Below are 22,215 nucleotides of genomic sequence, written 5' to 3'. Positions count from 1 at the left end.
TCTTGCAGTACAAAAAACTTTGGACTGTTGGAAAACGATCAGCAAGAGAAATGGACCGAAAAAGCAAAGATTAGTATTAGCATAGTCTGCCAAGCTGTTACATGGTGCACCATCATTTGGGTTTGTTCTACCACAGAATTAATTTGCCTAGATTAATATTAACTTTGATATGCTACAGAGTGTAAAAGTACAGTTATAATCAACTTTTCAGACATTAAACAATGGGTTTTCAAGATGAAAACATGTCTTTTTTTGTTTAACTCCATGATGGTTTAAAGCTTAGAAATATTTTATGAGTATTAGAACTACTTCAGTGCACACTATAGAATAGTATAAGCACCTGCTTAAGGATCTGATTGTTCGACTCATCATTATTTTTCCTACAGTATTTATGTCTCTCTGTGAGAGTTTAAACTATAGACATTTCACTCTCAAGTCATCAGTTTTTTTTATCAGTATTACAAATGCAAGTTCACCTTGCTTAGTGTATCCCTCTCCCTCACAAGATCATCTATAGCTTTCTTGTCAATCTCTGCTTGCTTTTTGGCAGCCTCCAACTCTAGAGAAAAAGAGGAAAGAGTGTAAGAATGGAATCAAACTGAACAACTGTAAACACGCAGAACTTACTGGACTTAGTAAAAACGCTTAGCATTATATGAACAGTTCAATAACCAGTGACCCTATTTTACAGCCCTCAGGTATCAGGATGTTAATACTTATTTCAGTATTTAGAAGAACTCAGACACAATAATTAACGTGGCACAAGGACTCATTATATTTGGTTGTTCAAGATACCACAAAAGTTAAAATTTAAGTAATTATGGAGCGCACTGAAAATCAGATGCTTTTAACAAATTTCAAAGTAAGCATCCAAAAATTGAAGCACTTTGAAAAGCAGGAACTTTCAGAGTCATTCTAATCCATTTAAGTAAAATCCATTACTCCTTTGAAGCAGTGAGATTCTATTGGCTTCAGTGTAGTTAAAACTACTTGCCATGGGTTAAGATTAACATGGTACACATACTATTAAAAGTCCATATATATTAAGTACTGTGCACGTTTTCACTTCATTTTAAAATTAATTACAAACTGTTACACTAACACAATGGCTCAGGAAACGCAGTACACTGGATTGCTAAGACATGTCCAATATTGCAAGAGGACACACCATCCGTAGCCATTCTCAGGCAGGATCTGATCATTTATTTAAGTTTCTCTCTCTAGTACCAAGCATAGCTTTGAGCTGTATAAGCAAAACGCTTGTGGGAAAGCTTTTCCACCCTTGCAGAGATGCATGGAAAACAGACACGATTTTGCATAAACACAGACATATAAAGGCATTAACATCTCATATATGCAGTCTCTTCAGGGCACAAGCTGGAAGCAAGGAAGAGCGGGAAGACTAATTCATGATTGTATCAACTTGAACTAGGTCAGGTTCCTATCAAAGGACTTTTCTGGGAGGAGAATGAGGGGGAAAGGACGTATCATTGTCCCAAATGTTTTGACAACTTCATAATATTACTTTACCAAAAACATTTTCGACGTTTTTTCTGAAAATCACTTTGAAAGTGTGTTTATTTCAAAACATTTTATTTTGAAATTTAGTTGCACTTTAAAAACATCTTTTACTATACCCAAGGAATTTTCTTCCAAAATGTACATTTGAAAGATCTTTCTCAAAACATTGCAGACCTGCTAGCAAGTAAAAGCATTACCTGTACAGCTTTAGTATATCTGCTGACCAACTGAAGCCCCGAATATACCATAACTAAATTTACCGGCTTGCTTGCAAATACATATTTTTTTCCATGCTGTAACTATTCAGCAGAATCAGAGAAGTTAAGAAAAATAGTGTCTTATCCATGTCTGTTTTCAGTAATTTCCTAGCTTGTTCCTCTCCCACTGGCCAGAGCAGAAGCAATAAACATACATCAGGGGCAACAATCTTTATGACAATAGCACAGATTTGCACGTCACAAAGTTCAGTTAGATCTTCTGTATCTGCAACCCATACATGCTGCAATGTGAAAAATCTGAAAAAGTTTTATAAAAACATTCCAACTGTCATTTGTACAGTATCATACCAAGAACTAAAAGAGCATGATTCTGCAAAGGTGCACCTTGAATGAACAAGTGGTGAATCAGAGGACAGATCCATTCATCAAATTAAGACACCTACCTCTCTCTAGACCAGATATTTGATTTTTTAGGGTCTCTCTCTCATATCCTGCAGCAACTTTCTTTTCCTCTGCAGCACGTAACTTACTCTGGAGAACATCTCTTACTTTGTTCATCTTTGAAATTTCAAGGTGCAGTTGTGTCAGCTCATCATCTCTGGCCTATAGAAAGCAACAAGGAGGGAAAATGAGAGCAACCACAGAAAGAAATCTCTCTGTACTTGGTACATACTTGTTCTGTGAAATTCAGTGCCCCAGCAAGCAAAGGTTTAAGTGTTGTGGGTCACCTAGAAGATGATGAATAACTAATTGAACAATATAAAAAAACCCACACAATTTAAAGTTAAGGGAAGGAAAGTGATAATCAAATCTCATGCTTTAAGGCTGAAGATAATCCTCCAGAAAATCCCCAGACACAAACCTCAAGCAGTACTACACAGTCTTACAGATTATATGTTGGCAGCACTGATTTCCCTTGAAGGAAAGAGACAGTGATTGCTAAGAGAAAGATTTCTACTGTGGTTCAGTGGTATGGCAGGTATTTGGTATCCCCATTCTTTCTATAATCCATTGCTTTTAGAGTTTATCTCATTTGCTGTACACTCAGAAGAAAAAAATAATTAAAACACTGCTAAATGAAAATTAAGGCACCAGTTACAAAGAATGAATATCAATTACCACAACAGAAATTTGTCTGTTTTCTTTTAAGAATACAGCTTTCTTAATATAATTGCACTGTTAGTTTTTACAGCCATCATAGACTGTATTCCATACAGAACCTCAGATATTTGTTATGGAAGATGATGAATCCTGGTAAGTGAGCATCTCCTGGCAGGATACGAACCTTCTCGATTCTTCCAGACAATCAGGAGAACTACGAATTCTTTCACAGTTCAGATTGCCCAACACCATATTAGACATGCTCAGTGTTCCTATGTTCAGTATTTTAACCCCAGTGATGATACAAAATGCAAGGTGTGGTAGACAAAGTAACAATATCTAATGCTTAGAGATTACCCTATCCCACAAATGCTCTCAACATAGCCCAGAAATCACATGCAGGAATTATCTAATCTTTCCTCTACTGAAACTCATCTGCTTCTGTGTGGTATAAAACAACTTTTTAACAATGTAAAGTTCCAAGTAGCATGACTACAGTCAGAGAAATACAAGGACAGCTCTCAAAGTAATGCCTCCTATTTTATTATGTTGGCCCATGATATCAGAGGCAGACATTGGTTATATGGCAATAGAGGCTGAACCTTCCTACCAATATTCCACTACATTTTGTTGCCATGTGACAGATGGCAGCAGGAGGGCAGTCTGAAAAAAATGAGTCTGACATGGAAGTGCAGATGAAGCAAAGGTGTGTTGCTGAATTCCACCATGAAGAAAAAATGGGATCTAGTGATATTCAAAGCTTGCTGAAGGTTTATGGAAATCAAGCAGGGGATGCGAGCACAGTGAGTTAGTGGGTGATGCATTTCAGTCGTGATGACAGGGGTCGGTCATCTCCTCTGGTGCAGATATTCACAAGAGAGGCACATAAGCTTTTGTTCATCACTAGCAAAAATGCACAGCTAATGGTGGTGACTATGCTGAAAAAAAGCATTTTGTAGCTGAGAATTTGCTCCATCAAATAGTTACTGCGCTCTTTGTATCTGCTGTAGTTTCCATGGAAATAAATAGGAGGCATTACTTTCGGAGCAAGCTACATATCCTGACAGGATGCACACTTTCTGGTACTTACTTTCAGTTCCACTGTTTTTCTGTGAAGATCCTGCACTACTCCTTGAAACATCACACTGTGCTGCTCACTCTCTTGCACAAGCTTCTTATTTCTCATCTGAAATTGCTCAAGTTCCTTACCAGTTCTTTCATTCAACATCTGTTAGATTAAGGAACAATCCTATTAGTTCTTTTTAATCTGATTACAATGTATTCATATACATGAAGACAGAACGTTCCATCTCTCCAGGAGATAAAAGCTGTTGCAGATTGTTGCCTGCTTACAATCCACTCTTCATTGCTGATGAAACTACTAATATGAAATTTGAGAAATGTTCATATGAAATGATAATTTCTAATGAATAATACAGCCAGTGTCATTTTTTTTCTGGAAGCTTAGCAGGTCTTTCTCAGGTAGTGGATAAATATTTTAATTCATATTAGGCATTTGGCAAGCATCATGCAACACAATCACTTGCAACATATAATTACTGAAAATCAGTATGCGATTCAGTGATTCAATCAGTAGAGAGCAAGGGAGCTCTGTCCCTTAGTGAGCAAATTCTACATTAATATGCCAATAGCATTTATCTAGGTACATGATTTGCTGAGACCGGGACCCAACCATTTTCTTCTCTAATTTGTCTTCAGTCAAAAGCTCAGAACAGCAGTTTCATGGTTTGTATGGGGTACAAATACATCAATATTGGATCCACCAGTGTTTTTTTCTGCTTGATGAGACTTCCTCTAACAATCATTATTCCATAAGTGAGGAAAGAATGATCATCATATTTCACACTTCAAGTATTTATGTGCAATAAAACAATGAAGACATACTATTCTCTTAAAAAAAAAAAAGAAGCAGAGCAGGATATCACTCTTACAAATGCATGTGAAAAGAAGACAACAGGAAAACAGCTTCTTATGTTATGAATGTCAGGATTACACTGTTTCTGAGTATTCTTTGTTCAGACTGGGGCATGGGTGGAGTGAAACCTACAGCTGCTGTACCAAACCAACTTCACTGTCATTCAAGCAATAATATTAGATTATAAATTTGAGTGGAGTAAGAGCAGACATCATAGCCAACTACAATTCAGTTGATTAAAAATAACCTTATTGTGTGGCAATAGTTGAGTCACCTCCTCTTACAGATCTCTAACTTAACTCCAGAGTACCCTATGTTTGAACAGATTTTTTTGTGAAGGACAATGCAGCGATTCCACAGACAACTTCAAGCCATGACAGGCAATCAAAACAGTGCAGCAGCCCGGTTAATTAGCCTAGGCATGGCACTTTATGGGAACTTTCAGTTTCCAGGACAGTTTGGACAACTGAATGCTCCTAAAATAAGCACTTAGAAAGCCCAAAAGAAGCTATAGAAAGGAAGACAAAGAATACTGCAAAACCATGAATCACAGACATCCTGATTAAAAACAGTATGTCTTGGCAGATTGTGAAGTTGCCCTCAAGAAATACTTGGTGATATTTGCACAGTCATAAAGTAATTTAGATTGGAAAAGATCTTAAGAGATCACTAAAGTCCAACCACCAACTTGACATACTAAGTCCACCTCTAAACTACATCTCTTATTGCTGCTTCCATATAAATAAATACCACTAGTATATATGTGATATGTGATACATAGTAATATAAATAAATATAAATTAAATACCACTAGTGAAGGGGACTCTACCGCTTCCCTGGACAGCTGTTCCACTTGACCATATTCACTATGGATAAATTATTCCTAATATCCAGTCTAAACCTTTCCTAGCAAAACTTGAGCCTGTTTCTTTCCATCCTACCACCCGTCACCTGAGAAAAGGTGACAACCTTCTTAGTGCAATCTCCTCTATGACAACTGTAGAGAGTGATGAGGTCTCCCCTCAGCTCCTTATCTCTGGACTAAACTACTCTATTTTCCTCAGCTGCTTCTCATAGCATTTGTTTTCTCATTATTTCATCAGCTTTGTTACTCACCTCTGCACGCACTTCTTGAGCAACTCACTATTCTTCTTAATGGGAGGAGAAATTCAGATAAACAAGCAAGTGTATTCAGAGAAACAATCATGTTTTCCTTCCCTCTTTTTGCTAAGTATTTTACTAAGAGTATACATTGAAAAAAAAATTTCACAAACTTCTACCCTCACCAATTCAGGGACCCAAAGGGAAGAAAAAGCTATAAAAGCCATAAATTTACTAGATACATACAACTCCCAAGAAAGTTTCCCTTGAGGTAGGACCGTTATACAGTGATGAGATCTCTCCTGCCATTTACTGAAATTGCTTCTCTGAGAGTTTCTCAAAGTCAGGGGAAATGGACTGAAAACCTGAAAATTCAAACACTTCCAGAACACTGTTAGTACATTTCCAGATAAAGTTTTTGGAAACAGAAAGGGGAATATCAATCAAAAAGGTTTACGAAGACAATTCTCTGCCCTTTGACAGAAACACTTCCACAGGCTTGAGAGGTAGGTGAAAATTATTGTGACAGAGAAGAAAAAAAGGGATCGGACTTAAAATGGCTTTATCCATGCCACTGCACTCAATCAGTGGTAAAACTGGCAGTATGTGCCAGAAGTCCAACTCAGCAATCTTCTGTTACTATCATTAGTTCATCATGCTTCACAGACTTTGTCTCATTCACTATCATCTTTTCAGGATGAAATGATCTCTAATTATATCATTGTGCTTCATTACTGATTTCTGAGAGAAATTTTATCTGAAATCTGTCATCTGCCTTCAAATATTTGTTAGTTTTTAATATTATATAAAAATAAATAATTAATAGAATGTATTGACTTAAAATAATCTCCATCCATTTCCCTTCAGGAAGATCAAATTTCTTCTTATTTTGAAATCTGACTCTAACTTTAGACCAGATGAAAAGCATGCCAATGCCCTACCTTCTGCTCTTTCAGATTTTGTTCCATCTTCAGTTGTTCCTCTTTATTCTTTTGTATACGTTGCTGTAAATTCTTGATCTCAGCCTGCTTATTAACTATTTCAGCTTGAAGATTTTTCAGGTCCTTGTCCATTTTTTCTTTCTTCCGAGCTTCTCGTGATACCTCATTGTTACGCATTTGGATTTCTTGCTGAAGCTGTAATAATAAAGAAAACAAAAAATTTAAGTTCCACTGCCTTTTAATTAGAAATAAAAGGCCTCTCACCTCTCATGCTTAATGTTAGGAACAATGGCTTCTATTCTACTGCATTCACTACTGCACAGATCTGAGAAGTAACTATGTTATCTAATAGCTGGACTGAAAATCCTGTATTAGGTAACCTATTTATTGATCGTGAGAATTTGTTAAGTGCCATCCAGTTCATCCATGCAGGAGGGTCCAATAGAGCTCAGATACACAGAGCATCCTCCTGGAGATGCAGCGGCACAGATGTATTTTCTATTACAAGTTATTAGTGAAGCGGTATTTTTTGAACGCAGGGTTAAAACAAACTTGGATTTAATGCTATATAGCAAGGATTTGTTTTTTTTTCTTACCCCACCAGCAGAAACACTTAGACAAATACAGAAAAGACAAAGATGTCCAAGCAGTTATTCACAATTACTCTCAATATTTCTGCTCTCAAAATTCCTCAGCAGAAACTTTGAAAGAAATTTTCTCTCACATTTGATAATATTCTTGTGACTTCTGCTCTCTCTGTCCCCAAAAATTTGATGGAGCAGAAGCACCAGAGAATATCTATAGGAGGTTGATCTACATGGAAAAGTCCAGTTCAGACAGAGATCAGCAGTTGAAAGATGTTCTTCACTTAATGATTCTTCTCCCTGTCAGCACACACAGTTGGCAGAACTGCCAGAGTCTTCAACAGGTTCTTCAAAAAACATTGTTATTTAAGCAGTCTGAAGTGGAAGATAATTTTGTTTTGGAAGAATGGAAGGTGGTTCCATGCACTGTAAGAATCCCAAAAATTAAAGGGCCGATGAAGTAGGTATCGAAAGATTAAAGGTGGCAAGATTCAGAAAGATTTTATGGGAGTTTCACTTTTTTCTTTTCTCACATACCTGCAGTGCTGACAGAAAAACAAATACTTATATTCTCTTGTATTACATTCCCAAATAATCTTTAGAAACAAAAAATAATACTGTGCATGGAACACAGGCACATCAACCCTTTCCTATTTGTGATTAATAAAAATTGCAAGCTAAATGATGCTTCCTTGTCTTCTTTATTCTTTAAGTGTTCTTCTCTCCTTTCTTGCTCTAGTCCCTATTTATGTTTTTCTTTATGTTCCTTTATCCTTCACTGTTGTATTTTTGTATGTTGATGCAGGCTTTCTGATCTACTTTCTCTCCATCCAGTGGGTATCCTACTGATCCTGTTTCCTGTATCTCTAGCTGCTATATGCATTTAAAGAAAGATATACACATAGCTCAATGAAGAGGCCTGTCTATTCTGATGTTCAGAAAAATAGAAAGCCTCGCTTAAAGAGCAGACAAAGAAAAGCAGAGATAGAATGTGACTGCTCTGTACAGACACCAGTGAAGCGAACAATTATTTAAGCTCAAAATCAGCAGGTAGAAGTCAGTGTTACAAAGTTTTTAACCATTAGAAAAAGCAAGGTTTTGAAAAAGCTTTCCAGCAGCAGTGCAGGAGAAAAGAGCCTAATCAACTTTTAAGTCAGAATTTGATACATTCTTAAAAATAATTGCATGGCATCACACAACAATCACAATCAACAGAAAGTGAACAAGGATCAAAATTCCAGGTCTATTCTAAGTTGCTCTTCAGAAGCGCAGGGATTTACAATGCAGAAAAGAAACAAACCAAAGAATCGCAAGTATGAAGGATAACTATGACACTGGCAGAGGAACTCTGGCTCAAATCAGGTTACTGGGGAGCTGTGGAAGTAGCTGGTACATGACAATACGTTTTTCCAAGGACATAGCCAAGAAATAGAGAAAAATATAAAAATTCACAACAGACTCTTCTGAGCATTCCTGAAAAGGGTCTAGATGTGGAAGAATAAGCAGTAGTATATTAGTCAACTGAGATCAATTGCAGCAGATGAGAATCGTTTAGGACAGAGCCTAAAATCATCACCTGGTGAGCTGTACAGACCTGCATAACAGCTTCATCTGCCTCATTCTTTGCCCTCTCTGTATCCTGTTGCTGCTCTATGGCTTGAGTTAGACTTTGACGTAACTCCACGACCTCTGACAAGAGTTGGTCTCGCTCCTTTGTTATCTCTTCTTTGTATTTTATCAAATCACCGATACTGGAAGTAAGGAAACAATAGTTAAGCAGTGGCAGAAACCTTCTTCCTCCTACACCAGGACAAGATCTTTGGTGAAAAAAAATAGCTTAGAAGTTCGTTTCATTTTAATCTCTTCTTGGATTAATACTGTTCTGGTCTATCAAATTATAGGCTTTACCTATCGCGGTGACTTAAGAGTCACCATCAACACTAGTCCAATAAATCCCTCTCTTGTTTCATCCCATCCTCACATTAACAAGAGTTGGAAACATCAAAAAATGAGCATGCCCCATACATATCCAGAATATGTAATATAAAAACCTTTACACAGTGTGAATATAGCAATTCATAACTAGCTGATTCAGCCATCAGCAATCTCAAAGAAAGTACACAGATCCTACAGGTCGATGTACTCTATCTCACCTTTGAGTTTATAGTTAATGTTAAAGCATAAGAACAACCTGAGGACCTGACTATAAAGAGAGCTTTTGGAGAGCATTTAAAATCGATGGGTCCTCAGGATCATAATTATTTGTATGTTGTAGCAGCTAGAGGCTCCACCTGAGATTAAGTCACTCTATGCTAGTGGCTGCATTGTTCAACAGTTGAACTGAAAAAAAAAAATATATGAATATATACAGCCAATGATAATGCCTTATAACAAGACTAGGAACAGAAGTCTCCTGCTTCCTTTACTTACCTATTGGGCCCTACTGCCATTGTAAGTTAAATACTTGACTGATTCCTGCTCTGAAAGACAGTATATTGAAATGCTCGTCATATAAAACACTGGGACCATTACTGAGAAAGTATACAGTACTGTTTTTTGTTTTCTCAGCTTAATTCAATGCTAGATGAACTCACTAGCAGTCTGATTCTGTACTCATTCACTGCATAAACATGTGGATGAATAAATGTGCACTCATGAGAAAAGTAAAATGGAGAAAAAAAAAATCTGTCTCCGATTTCCAGTGACCTTCTAGTATACACCAGTGGCTAAACAAGGTGTAGAATAATAGAAAATTAGATCAGGCACTTGTGTTTTTTTTTGGGGGGAGGGGGGGAAATTTACTTATACTCCTGACTGGAGGACAGTCTAGATCCCTGCTCCACTGAAATAGTTAGGCGTGCTATTTCCTCTTGTAGTGAATGAATTGTTTCCTTTGCTTTCTGTTCCTTTTCATAGGCTGCATCCACCATTTTCCAGGCTTTTTCAATCTCCTTGAAAAAACAAACAGAAAACATTTATAGAAATTAAATTGGGTTGAAAGGGAACAACAAATCAGAAATTAATTGCCTTGCATTTTGGTTAATTAAGAAACTAGATTTTCATGCCTTTTCATGCTCAGATTCACAACAGTTTCCTTCACCAGTTGTCTTTTCACTAGAACAAGGGCATTTTCAGCCATTCAGATAATGTCAGTTCACATCACAAAACCTCGTAACACAAAGATTGGAATATTATCAAATATCACTCTTGGAGGTTTTGGTTCTGTAAGTCTAAACATTTACTGAAAACTCAGTGCCTACAAAATCCCCTTGTACTCTAATGGCTCACTTAAGTTTCTAAAAATCTTATTGGCTGTTACAACAACAAGGTACAACCAGATTACTATTTCTCAGAGTGGTAAAAAGAGATGTTACTCTTGGCCTTGCTACCTCTTTGTTCCTTTGCATCTGTGAGGACCTAGTGCATTTTGGCTTTAACTACATATTTAGTCGAGCTACAATTCTCATGCCAAACTTCAACACGTAGAATTATTTGAACGCCAAACTCACAATCCCATGGTTTGATATCTACAAACAGGTATAGAAAATTAATCACTCTCATTTGCTAATTTCCTCTGCATTTCTCCCCCTTAAAAAAGATCCTTAAGAATCACATAGAGCATCCTTATTCCTTGCTAAGTTCAAACCATGCTCTGAGTAGTTGTGGAATTCTATCCTAAAAATTGCACTGAATCAGAAAGCATATAGACATGTGAATGGAAGAAATATTCCCAATAAAGATAGTACTTTTAACACTACAAGTCCCTGAACTGCAAATCATGGTATTCTGTCTGGTCCCTCATGCTCTTTTCTCACCTGGCTGCTGACAGAGTGTTTAACTTCATGGACTTTAATGGATGTAGATTCCAAGTGTGGCTCTGCAACTCTATATTACCTCTAGGACCTCCCTGAGCAGGGTCAGATACAAGCACAAGTCCATCAGGAAATAACATCCCTTTCAATTTCTACTTATATCATACAATAATGTAACAGTGAAAAAAATTGAGAATACCTCCACAACTAATAATATCAGATGACTGCCCAGATAAATCGTGGCTGCCCCACCTCTGGAGGTATTCAGGGCCAGACTTGATGGGCTCCTGCTCAGTCTGATTTAATGGCTGGCAACCCTGCCCATGGCAGTGGGACTGGAACTAGATGATCTTTGAGGCACCTGCCAACCCAAGTCATTCTATGTCAACTTGAAGATTAATAATTTATATGAATTTTCCTTTTTTTTTTAAACTAGCCATTCCTTATTTGAATTAATATCCCTGGTTCTAAAAATAAACCTGTAAAACATTAAGTTAGAAATAATGACAAGCTATGTTATGATGTATGGTCAATGTATGTATTGAGCTCTTTCAAATTGAATAAATGTAGTGCTAAGCTGTATACAGCCTCAGTTAAAAACTTCAAGTCATTGAAGCAGCAGAAATAGCAGACTACCAGAATCTGCTGAAAACCTAACACAGAATATAACATCTGTAGTCTCTTCAAGCTAGAGGGAGAATATGTCTTCGTGTTAGCTATTCAATTAGTCCAGCATATTGAAATTTGAGAAACCAGATGGAGCTTAAAGATCAGGAATGTTTGTCCTCTGGCTTTTTTTTTTTCTTTCCAGACTAATAATGAAGAGTTAAATGGTGGGTTTTACTTGTTCTGAAACTCTGAAGATTATAATCAACAAACTGTATTTTTATTACTTAGTAAACTACTTAGTTCAAAATCTAGTTTGAAAAATGCTTTCTAGTTATGTATCAAGCATATTTAGAACAGTTTCAAATACTAAAGTCAGTTTTTGTTTTACACATTTAGAGTTCTAATTTCCATTTAAATGCAGCAATGATCTCACAAACTATTAGATATAATCTAATAGGTAATAAATTTTTCACTCTTTATTCTCTTACATAAAAATATTGCATTATGAAATTTAAATTAATGCATGCTAGGCTGAAACAATGGCACAAAGACATAGCATATCATCATGCCTGGCAAAAAAAAAAAAAAAAAAACACACCAGAAAAACAACAACAAAATATAGCTGAAAAAACACTTTTCAGATGTGGCAACCAGCAAGAGACAACCAATCTTTCTCTAGAAAAATGCAAATGGAAAATAAGATTAAAGCTGATTACTTAAATCAAAGCTTCCTGCTGGCTGATTAAACTGTGATTAAAATTGGGTAATTAAATCATTATGATTGGAGTTTTGGGGGACAGAACTGGTGAATAATATCAATAAGCCTTTTGAGAGATCTTACTGGCTTGAGTGAGTCCTTAGGCTCAAAACTGCATTTTGTTTTGGTGAGAGTCCACAGAAGGAATCACCTGAAGTCAGTGAGGCCATTCAGACAGGCTGTGATTGCAGGAAACCCTGTGCTGAACTTCTTGAACTGTATCTTGCTCTTCATATATGTTGAAACAACTTTTGTCAATAGGGTTAGCACATACAGAGGATGGCATCATTAAAAGGCAAAATTAAAAAAAAGATTGCTACAGACTTCAGCATCAGGAAAACTAGTCTCCATTGTGATTGTTTCCTTCATGGTTTATTTTACTTTGAGTAAAGTATAAATAGTATGTCTTCCTTTAAACTCAACAGTAGAGAGGAGGAAATTTCTGAAGGTGGATGCTTTAACTGGAAAAAAATAACCATATTATTACTCAGCGGAGAGGGAAACTGAAAGAAGGTAGACTGTATCAGAATCACTGAGTAATGCAGTACAAATGTAGGTACATGCAGTTTCTTGTATAATTAAAGATGGAAGCCGCATGTGTGCATATAGAATAAGTATCCTGAAAAATGTGAAGCACAAATCATGAAATGTGACTGCTTTATTTATTTCCTTAAACAGACCCAAAGATCACATCAGTGATCTGAGAATTTATGAAATGTTTTCCTAGTACACTGGATTGATTCTCTTGAAAACTGAAAACTTGGTAACTCAAAGCAGGGCAGTATGAGCTCCTATAAATTCCCATTCTGGTGTTCTTCCACTGCAGCCCTATAGATCAGTTTCCCTAATAGTGAAAGAGAGAACTGTACTTCCCTATGGTTCAGCTTGGCCCTTCTTCTCTGACATGACAATAAACAGCAGACTACTATGTCCAGTTTATTAAAACTGCAAAACAAAGCACTGAACAGCCAACAGACAGTAACAACTATTGATTATTATTGACCTGGGCCCTACCAGCAATTGATTTGTGCAGTTAACGCCTGACCCTAAACAAATCCTACAGATTACAACCAGGTTCCACATGGAGAAAGATTCTGCCCCTGCAGCTTGGTTGAAACATTTATTTGTATATGAACTAACAACCCACAAAAGCAAACCTATAAACCTGTTACCCTGATGACCCATCAAGTCACCAAGATTGAGGACCTTAATTTGAAGCAGCTATACCATTCTTACAGGAACAGCCCCACTGGAATTCTCTTATCACTTGTAAATAATGAAACACTGGAACAGATTATTTGTCTAACTCAGTGCTGCAGAACATCATATTTGCTATTTGAGTACTTGAACCTTTCTTGACACCCACATTAAGCACCTGTGAAAGATTTTGAGTGTTCGTATCTTACTACAGCTGCAACTGAACTTCTCTTCATATTTCACGTTATTCTTCTTTTTGAAGAATAACGCCAGTCAAATCCCACAAAATAATGTGAATATCTTAAATAGCATCCAAATAATTCTTGAGTATTTAAGAGAAAGATTAGTTCTCACATCCAAACTGAAAAGTACTGGTGCTGTTTACATGATCCACAGCACGCAACTGGAATTTACATGTTACATGCTGTGTTTTGCACATTGCTTCTAATATGACCATATTGTCAAGCAGCTTTTTCACTACAAAATCACTTAGTTGCGCCAATAGCAGGTGATATTGTTAAAACATAGCTTGCCTTAGCTTTAAATCAACTCTGACATTGTAAAGGCTCTCATTTTTTCCCTATTCTTCCATTCTTCAGTTTTATGACATTCCCAAGACAATGTTGCCTCAGCTTAGGAACATCTTGAAGAACTGTCTTTGCTACTGTTCACACTCATACCATAGCCACGTAACAGAAAGTGGTAAAAACTGCAATTCCTGACTGCCACCTACCAGATTTTGATTAGCAGCAGTGAAAAGCAGTAAGATTTTATGAGGTTTTCCCCCCTTTTCCCCCTTCCTGAGGGCGTTCTGAGCAGTGCCACAGGCTAGCAAGCTGCAGCCACAGGATGACAGCACTGCTAGTTGGATTTATTCTGAGTGTTTATTTTCTTTGTAATACTATGGATAAGAAAATTCATGTTAAATAACTTCTATTTCTAATGCTAATAGATATGTCCTATTGTTACACTGAATTTATTTTACTGGAACAAAATAAGTCCATAAAGAATTTTAATCGCTATTTTGAAGCATTTAATGGCAATTGCAGCCTCTCCTATTCTTAGGAAATAACACTTTATTGCAAGGCATGTAGGTGTCTCAACTAAGTGAGAAATTAATGCCAATCTAGATACCACAACCTAAGCTTTTAAACAATCAGGAGGAAAAAAAAAAAATACTATTATCTAATCATTTGGCAGTTTTAGGTCCACGGTAGTCAAACCTCAGTAGAAGGCTAAAAACATTGATTACTCTTTAGCAAGTCAAGCACTTTGACTGCATTCAGATCAATAATAACAAAGAACACATTAGAGTAAATTGGTGAAGTGACATTGAAATGCTATATAGGATTCCTTTTCAGAAACACCATGAAATATCTACAATCCATATTTCAGCATGTAATTAGATTTTTCATATTCTGGCAATAATTAACATCCAAGCAGCACTTCAAAAAAAATAATGATTCCAGTTTCAAAAGCTGTGCAAGTTGGAAACGTAGATATGCTGTTTTACACACATGGAAGTACTTGTACTACTGAGTAATAGAAAGCCAATGAGGTCAACTCAGTTCTAGACCTATGCAAATAAATACAGAATTTAACTGAGATGAGTAAAAATACCAGGCTAAAGAAACAAAGCAATCAGTAGCAAAGTAGAGGTTGAGGAACTGGAGATGCTAGCTCTACACTTGGTCCCCCATTTAGATCTCTATATAAAATAAAGCGTTCCTGTAGATAGTTTTATTACCAAGTTTTTCATTAACAATTTCATGTCATACTTAATTCTATTCAAAACTTTACCGTCTTCAATGATGATATAGTTCCCCGATCGTCCTTAGAGAGCTTTGTGAGAGCAGCTACTTTAGAGGAATTCACCACAAGTTCAGCATTCAGCTGCCTGCATTTTTCCATGAGTCGCTTCTCATTTTCATGAGACTTCTTCAAAACAGCATACAGCTTTTCATATTCTGTTCGAAATTTTTCCAGAGTATCATCTCCTTTAAGTAGATTGATGACTTCTTGAAAGTCTTTTTCCAGTGCTTCAAAAGCACTTTCTTCTAGATACAGCTTTGCAGACTTTTCCTGAATGAGATGAGACAGATAATCAATTAATGGGAGGAACTGAACATTTTGCTTTTGACCTCAAAATATAAAAAAGCAATATATTGTGTGTGCAATATCTAAGAAATCCAGTCAAAAATTTCTGTAATTATAGTTCTCTTGTAGCCATGTAATAGGCACATTTCAGTCTGTTCTTCAAATAGATTTCCCCTCATTTTACTGAAGTAACTTGTGCTTTAACACCGAGATCCTGTAATTGAGTACCACAGCTATTCTAGAGATGGGTCTAGAAAATACTATTGTGACCGTGTTTAAATAATCCACTGGCTACTCAGGTAAGCCAGCATTTTAGCCTAGGTTCCTCCCAGTTCCCTACACTGTTAAGTATGATTCATTTATTCTTCTTATGCAAAGAGCGCCAGCTATAAACACATCAGAAAGCATTGGTAACAGCAATGGAAGCAAAGCCATCCCCTGCTGGGAGTGCTTCTGTTCAACTTCTCAAAGAGGAAATTTCAGATGCAGCTCTGTTATGAAGCCAGATATTGCTTGCTCGATTTAAGCACCAAATCCCGTCAATATTTTTACAAACAGATTAAAATAACCTCCATTACAGCCTTCAGCGGAGAACAACCACACCAAGCAGGGGTGGAACAGCCACTTCTTGGAAGTTAGCCGGATTTGCTAAGCAGCGAGGTGAATCAGCCCCCAGGACGCTGCCCTGTCACAGGGGCGTTGCTGCCGTTGTTCAAGCTTGGTCACAGCCAGGCCGAGCATCTCCACGCTGTGATCTGAGGGCTAGGTGTATCTTTAAGATTGCACCCCGGAGGCAGGCTCGGGGCTCTCCTGCCAGACTGTCCTTCCAGACAGAAAGCTGAGCACTTTCAAAAAACAGAAAGTAAATAAATCCGAGAGCAAATATTTATTTCATCTGGCTTGGGAAGTACACTAGCCCATAGTGCCTGGAAAATCTAAAATTGAAAGGAGACAACGCAGCTGGGACTGCTGTGCGGTACAGCGCTTGCTCAGCCCAAAGCCAGGCTGGGGGCTCACCTCCTCCATGGTGCCGGCGGGGCCGGGCTGCGAGTGCCCTACCCGTGGCTGGTGCCGCTGCCGGGCCGTCTCCTAGCAACGGCGGCAGGCGGGCCGTCATGGCCGCCGGGGGAGGCGTTGTGGCCGGGGTGGGATTCTGCCCCGCCATCTCCTCGCAAAGTTCTGGCTGAGAGAAGTTACACTGGGTCTGTGGGGATGCAGGCTGTGTTCCTCTCCCACTCAACACTACCCAAGCGCCGTACCCTTGTCGACTCGTTAGCGATTTGGTACAAAAGCAGAGTACGTGACAAGGGAACCCAGACAATGGCTCTGTGCCTTAAGAGCTGCAGGAAAGTACAGGCTGCTGCTGTTTGCTCTGCTACCAGTGAGCCCTTGAACTCATCATTTTCCCCTCAGTGGGGTCACAAATTCTTCCACCTGATAGCTTTTAGGGCAGGAACATAATGTTCCATGTGCACATCCCCAGCAGAATGGACACCACACACGACCTTTAAGTTCCACATCAACCTAATAGCAACAACAGAAAATTCTGCCTGGTTTAATGAAGCCTGAATTGCAGCACTTCATTTTACTGACTGCATGGCAAAACACGTAATTTCAAAGGGAGGCTTTGAAATGGTCTGATGTTACCATCAGGGCTGGAGAATAATGCATGTTTTATAATGTATTTTGTATACGTATGACTTAATCACAAAACATTGTATTTGCTGAAAGAAAGAGTTTCAGTCATATTCAAGCACGCTTCTCATAATAAATTAATAAATAAAAGTACCTCTTCTAGGTTTTGCACTCTTTCTTCGTTTTCCTTTGTGGTGATGCTTCCAACGTAACAAGAGCACTGGGGAGGTGATAACGATAATTCCTTGTTTCCAGGATTTTGGATCATCAACAAAATCAAATGTTTAGACCTTTCATCAACAAAACAGCTGCACATGTGAGGAAATACCAGAAGACTTTTTTTTTTTTTGCTTTGTTAGCAAAATGCTGCTGAAGGACAAGTTAAAACAAAGAGTTCATACAATATAAGAGTGTAATAGCTGGATAGTTATGATACCTTTTCTTACTGCGGGACAAAAACAAGAATGGAAACTTATGAACTAACACATTCATCTTCCCATTTTAGGTTATGTTTGCAATTGTGGATAACAGCAACCAAAAGTTACCGCCATATATTGAGGCATCCTTCTGGCCTTCTGTTTTGCAAAGCCATGGTGCACTGTAAGACTTACTGATGGTAACTTCATAGGCTGATCTTCATAACAAGTGCCCCTTGAGCTAAATTCATTCCAATTTGACAAGTTCATCCCTACAATTGCTACACCTCTAGCAGCTCTGCAGATGTAATAAGGTGATCACATCAGAAGTCTACAATAGTTTGCACTGAAGCCTGTTTTTAATTAGACAACTACCATGAGTTAAAACACTCAGCAACTTTACATGTAAACAGAAGACAAATCTGGGACAAAATCTCATTCACTAAGAATTAATTCTGAAAAAAAAAAAACCCTACAAAATGCATCAACAGGTTCATGATCAATGATCAGGGAGCTAGAAAGACATTTGAGGATATTTGGGTTTGTGACCATAGCTTCCTATAACTTAGGACCAGCTGCTCAGCGTCCTGTGCTTTATATTTCTTGGTAAAATGTAAATAGCCACAGCTGCCATCCTGCAAGAGTGCTGTGACTGTCCTGGCTCTGAATAATGTACTCATGTAATGCAGTAAAGCACTAGACAGGATGAAACTCTTCAAGAGGGATGACTTTTTAACTCTTCCTTGTAGAATAAACCAATGTTTTGAGCTCTATGAAAACCTTTCTGCTAGCAAGACCTAAAAAACTCCTCTACTGCAGGAGAAATAATTCCCTACTATACTATAATATTTTATTTAATATAGTATAGTACTACTACACTGTAATAAGTTGTAGTTTCATTAGTAGCAGGGACAAGATGAACCCAGGAAGCTTCAGGTGAAAGGATAGTAATGTAGTTCCTTGACTATCTGACTTCATTCAGAAGACATCAGTACCTTCTGATAAAAAACAGATTCACCTGTTTCAACAGCCTCATATAAGAGTTTGTGTTAGCAGCACATACGTGTTTCTGTGGAAACAGAAAGGGTTAGTAGCAGTTTAAATACTTGCATACTGATTTATTTGAGGCCACAACCCTCAGGCAGTTAATTTAATGCATGTTTTAAACCATAGCAGCATGAAAATGATAAGCCATCACTTGCTGAATATAAGGATTTATGGTCTGCCGCAGAAATACAAATAACTAGAGTAAAATCTCATCATAACATCCAGAGGATATAAACAATTTGGGGCAGGGGCCAGGACAGCACACGTCTTCTGGACAGTGCAAGATGAACCTTTTGGATACATGGTTATAACTTTGGGTGCAAAGTAGTAATAAAGGAAAATCAGACAGTAGGGTAGGAAACTTTTTTTTTTTTTTTTTTTTTTTTACTTTACACCATCCTGTAGTAAGACAGACAATCACTGGGTGGCACTGCACCACCACAGTGCTCTGATGAACTGCCCCCTAACAACAGCTATTTTCAGCCCGGACATGTTCTGTTTTAGAAACGTGTTCCGAATAATAACTATCACGAGGAGACATAATGATGTAAACATATATAAAAAGCTTGGACCTCATCCATGAATAAGCCTTTGTTCATTTTACCCTGATAATATAATCAATAGGGATGCAACAGTAAGAAGGCAAAATTTGTCAACCATTTGCTTATAGTAAAATACTTTAAATATTAGTTATTACATTTATTAAAAACGTTATCTACATAAGTTCTTTACATGCAAGTATTGTGGTTTTCATATTGCCAGAGAAATCAATTGCAATCTCATGGTCTCCAGCAGCAGTGACACTGCAGATGTGTCAGTGTGCTGATCATCTGTCTGGGATGTGCCCTAAAATCCAGTTTGCCTCTTCTGAGTTACATCAGTTTGGCAGTATTAAAAGGAATAAGAATGTACAAAAATGTGTAGTGATGCCTCCAGTCACAGAGAGATGCTAAGAAGTTCTTGATTACTTAATTATTCAGCTGATTTTTTACTTTACTCTTTCTGAAATCCTTCTTATTATTTTTAAATTAAATGATAGTTTGCTAATGTGAACACTTGTTCTGATAAACTAGATTGAAACTCTCTACTTGCTCATAAAGATCATGCAGCAAATCACAAATAGCAGCAACCTTGATCATGTTTGGCACTGGAGTTGAGCCAACAATCTCAAGAGGCAGAAACATACTATATCTCATTACCATTTTCCTAAAAAGTTAAATCATGAAAATGTTTTGATTAATAGAAAAAATGCCTAATAAAGAGTTTGGTTAGCTCTGAGACAAGCTGAAGCTGACAAGTGTGCTGTGTATAATGTACAATTACATGCTCTACATTAAAAAAATAAAATGGATTAAAATGATGGAAAGCAACAGAAATTAGGTCAATAATCCTGGATCCATGCTGTACTCGCCCTTCCCCAGCACCATCTGAAACAGCAGAACAGTTTCCTACCCTAGGTTTTCCTCCCAGTTCTGCAACAAGGATTATGATGGTCTGTCACACCTATTAGAAATTCTTTATCCTCTGCCCTACTCAGAGCCAAACCCAGCAGACCTCCCAGAGCCTTGAAGGAAGGCAGCACTCTGCTGCCTTGGTTCATGATCATGAATATTTGTGTTCATTTAAAGAAAGAGTTTGAAATATGTCTGGATTCACAATGTGCTCATTAGCAGAATCAGCTCCTCCCACTATGCTTTCCAACAGCCTTTCTGTTCCAACAGCAGAATTCACACCCTTATCTTTGACTCCTGTACCCCTCGCTCATATTTCATTTTTCAATCTTTGAATTTTCAATCACCAAATCTTTCCTTAACTGAAAACTTATCTGGCATCTCTCACCACTTCACAAGTGAGTCCTCTGGGAGGAAGAGGCTATTAAAAACCCTCCTCTCATAATACCTAAGAAAGACTACAAGAGTTGCAGAGATTAAAGGTGTTTATAAGGTCATACATAAGATGAGGACACCATCTGGAAAACTGTGATATTTTCTTGTGTGGTAGCTGGGAGCTATGAAACATTCACAGGCAGAAGGGAATTCCCTGGTCTTTTCTCCCCTTGGGCTGCTCATGCTCTGCTGGGGCACACCAAGCTGTGCCTTCAAAAAATGCTACACCTCCTAGAATCCCATCCTGAGGAGGTTTCCTGCAGGCTTACACAGTCATGTGCAGTATAAAAGATATGGCCATAGCAAGCATCGTTTGAGCATGAACCTCCCTCCTGCTTGACCTGCAAGAAAGTGAATCTCTGTGCGTGTTCCCTGTGGGCAGCTCCACGTCCTCTGCTCCTTGTGAGGGTGACAGCTGGAAGCTGTACTAAAGCCTGTTTCTCTGCTGCCTACACACAGCTCTCTGTCATATCCTTATTCTCTCTTTACAGACCTTGCAAGAACTTCATTTTTTATTTACTTCTTGTAACAGTTTGAAGAAATAGTGTTTGTTTTCTAACAGATTAGAAATACAAATAGAAAGAAGATAGAGGAATTATATTATTCTGATATGTCCAAAAGCAAGGGGAAAAGTTACCTAGAATTTAACACTCAACCCAAACCTTACTCTTGCTCTGCTCCTGCTAATAGGATCTTAGAGCCTACTGCAGAAATAGCATTATTACATCTAATATCTGCTGCAGTAGGATCCATGCAACAGTCACAGGCTACCTCCCAGTGTACTGCAGCACTGTTACTCCACAGCTCACAGCTTCAGGCCCTGCCCAACATCTGAGTAAGGCTAGCGGAGCTTGGCTCATTATCAAATAAATTACTACTTTCAGCAAGATAATTATCTTCAGCCTTCTATGGTGCAACAATAGTCAAACAATGAATCACGTACTGGAGTTGTCAGGAGATGCGATTCCACCTTTCCAGCCTCTTCTGAACTGTTAAGTTGTATTTAAAAAAAAAGTCAAATTAGTATGTCTTGGCTTGACTTTTCTACTTACATGTCTAACATTACCATAAACTTCCACCACCTTAGAAACAGAAAGGAGATCCTGAATGGGATGATGAATACATAATAGCATCTGTTGAGATACACAGTGACATAATGTGATAGAAAGCACAGCAACAATAGCAGAAAAGCAAAGTCCTAGGCTACGGCTACGGCTACGGCTACGGCTACGGCTACGGCTACGGCTACGGCTACGGCTACGGCTACGGCTACGGCTACGGCTACGGCTACGGCTACGGCTACGGCTACGGCTACGGCTACGGCTACGGCTACGGCTACGGCTACGGCTCACCACCA

At 38.0% G+C, this 22,215-nt stretch overlaps 1 protein-coding gene across 5 annotated transcripts in view; it reads right to left on the bottom strand.

Annotated features, from left to right (window-relative positions):
- Positions 1-22,215, bottom strand: part of CFAP58 (cilia and flagella associated protein 58) — a 63,711-nt gene that overhangs the window by 40,284 nt on the left and 1,212 nt on the right. For 2 of the 5 annotated variants that reach the window (XM_031554502.1, XM_031554503.1), the window contains exons 2-10: positions 21,802-21,847; positions 17,664-18,994; positions 15,578-15,859; positions 10,205-10,353; positions 8,997-9,153; positions 6,819-7,013; positions 3,931-4,068; positions 2,183-2,342; positions 477-559 (exon numbers count right to left, since the gene is read on the bottom strand). In XM_031554502.1, the coding sequence (XP_031410362.1) occupies positions 477-559; positions 2,183-2,342; positions 3,931-4,068; positions 6,819-7,013; positions 8,997-9,153; positions 10,205-10,353; positions 15,578-15,859; positions 17,664-17,825 (1,326 nt within the window). In that variant the 5' untranslated portion in view covers positions 17,826-18,994; positions 21,802-21,847. Of the gene's footprint in view, positions 1-476; positions 560-2,182; positions 2,343-3,930; positions 4,069-6,818; positions 7,014-8,996; positions 9,154-9,832; positions 9,883-10,204; positions 10,354-15,577; positions 15,860-16,891; positions 16,981-17,663; positions 18,995-21,801; positions 21,848-22,215 lie in introns of those variants that run through there. The other 3 variants (XM_019617798.2, XM_019617802.2, XM_031554504.1) reach the window with 3 other exon arrangements.

The sequence above is a fragment of the Meleagris gallopavo genome, chromosome 8 (genome assembly GCF_000146605.3).
Source record: "Meleagris gallopavo isolate NT-WF06-2002-E0010 breed Aviagen turkey brand Nicholas breeding stock chromosome 8, Turkey_5.1, whole genome shotgun sequence".
NCBI lineage: Eukaryota > Metazoa > Chordata > Aves > Galliformes > Phasianidae > Meleagris > Meleagris gallopavo.
The sequence above is the reverse complement of the archived record's forward strand: the minus strand, read 5'-3'. Positions and strand labels throughout refer to the sequence as shown.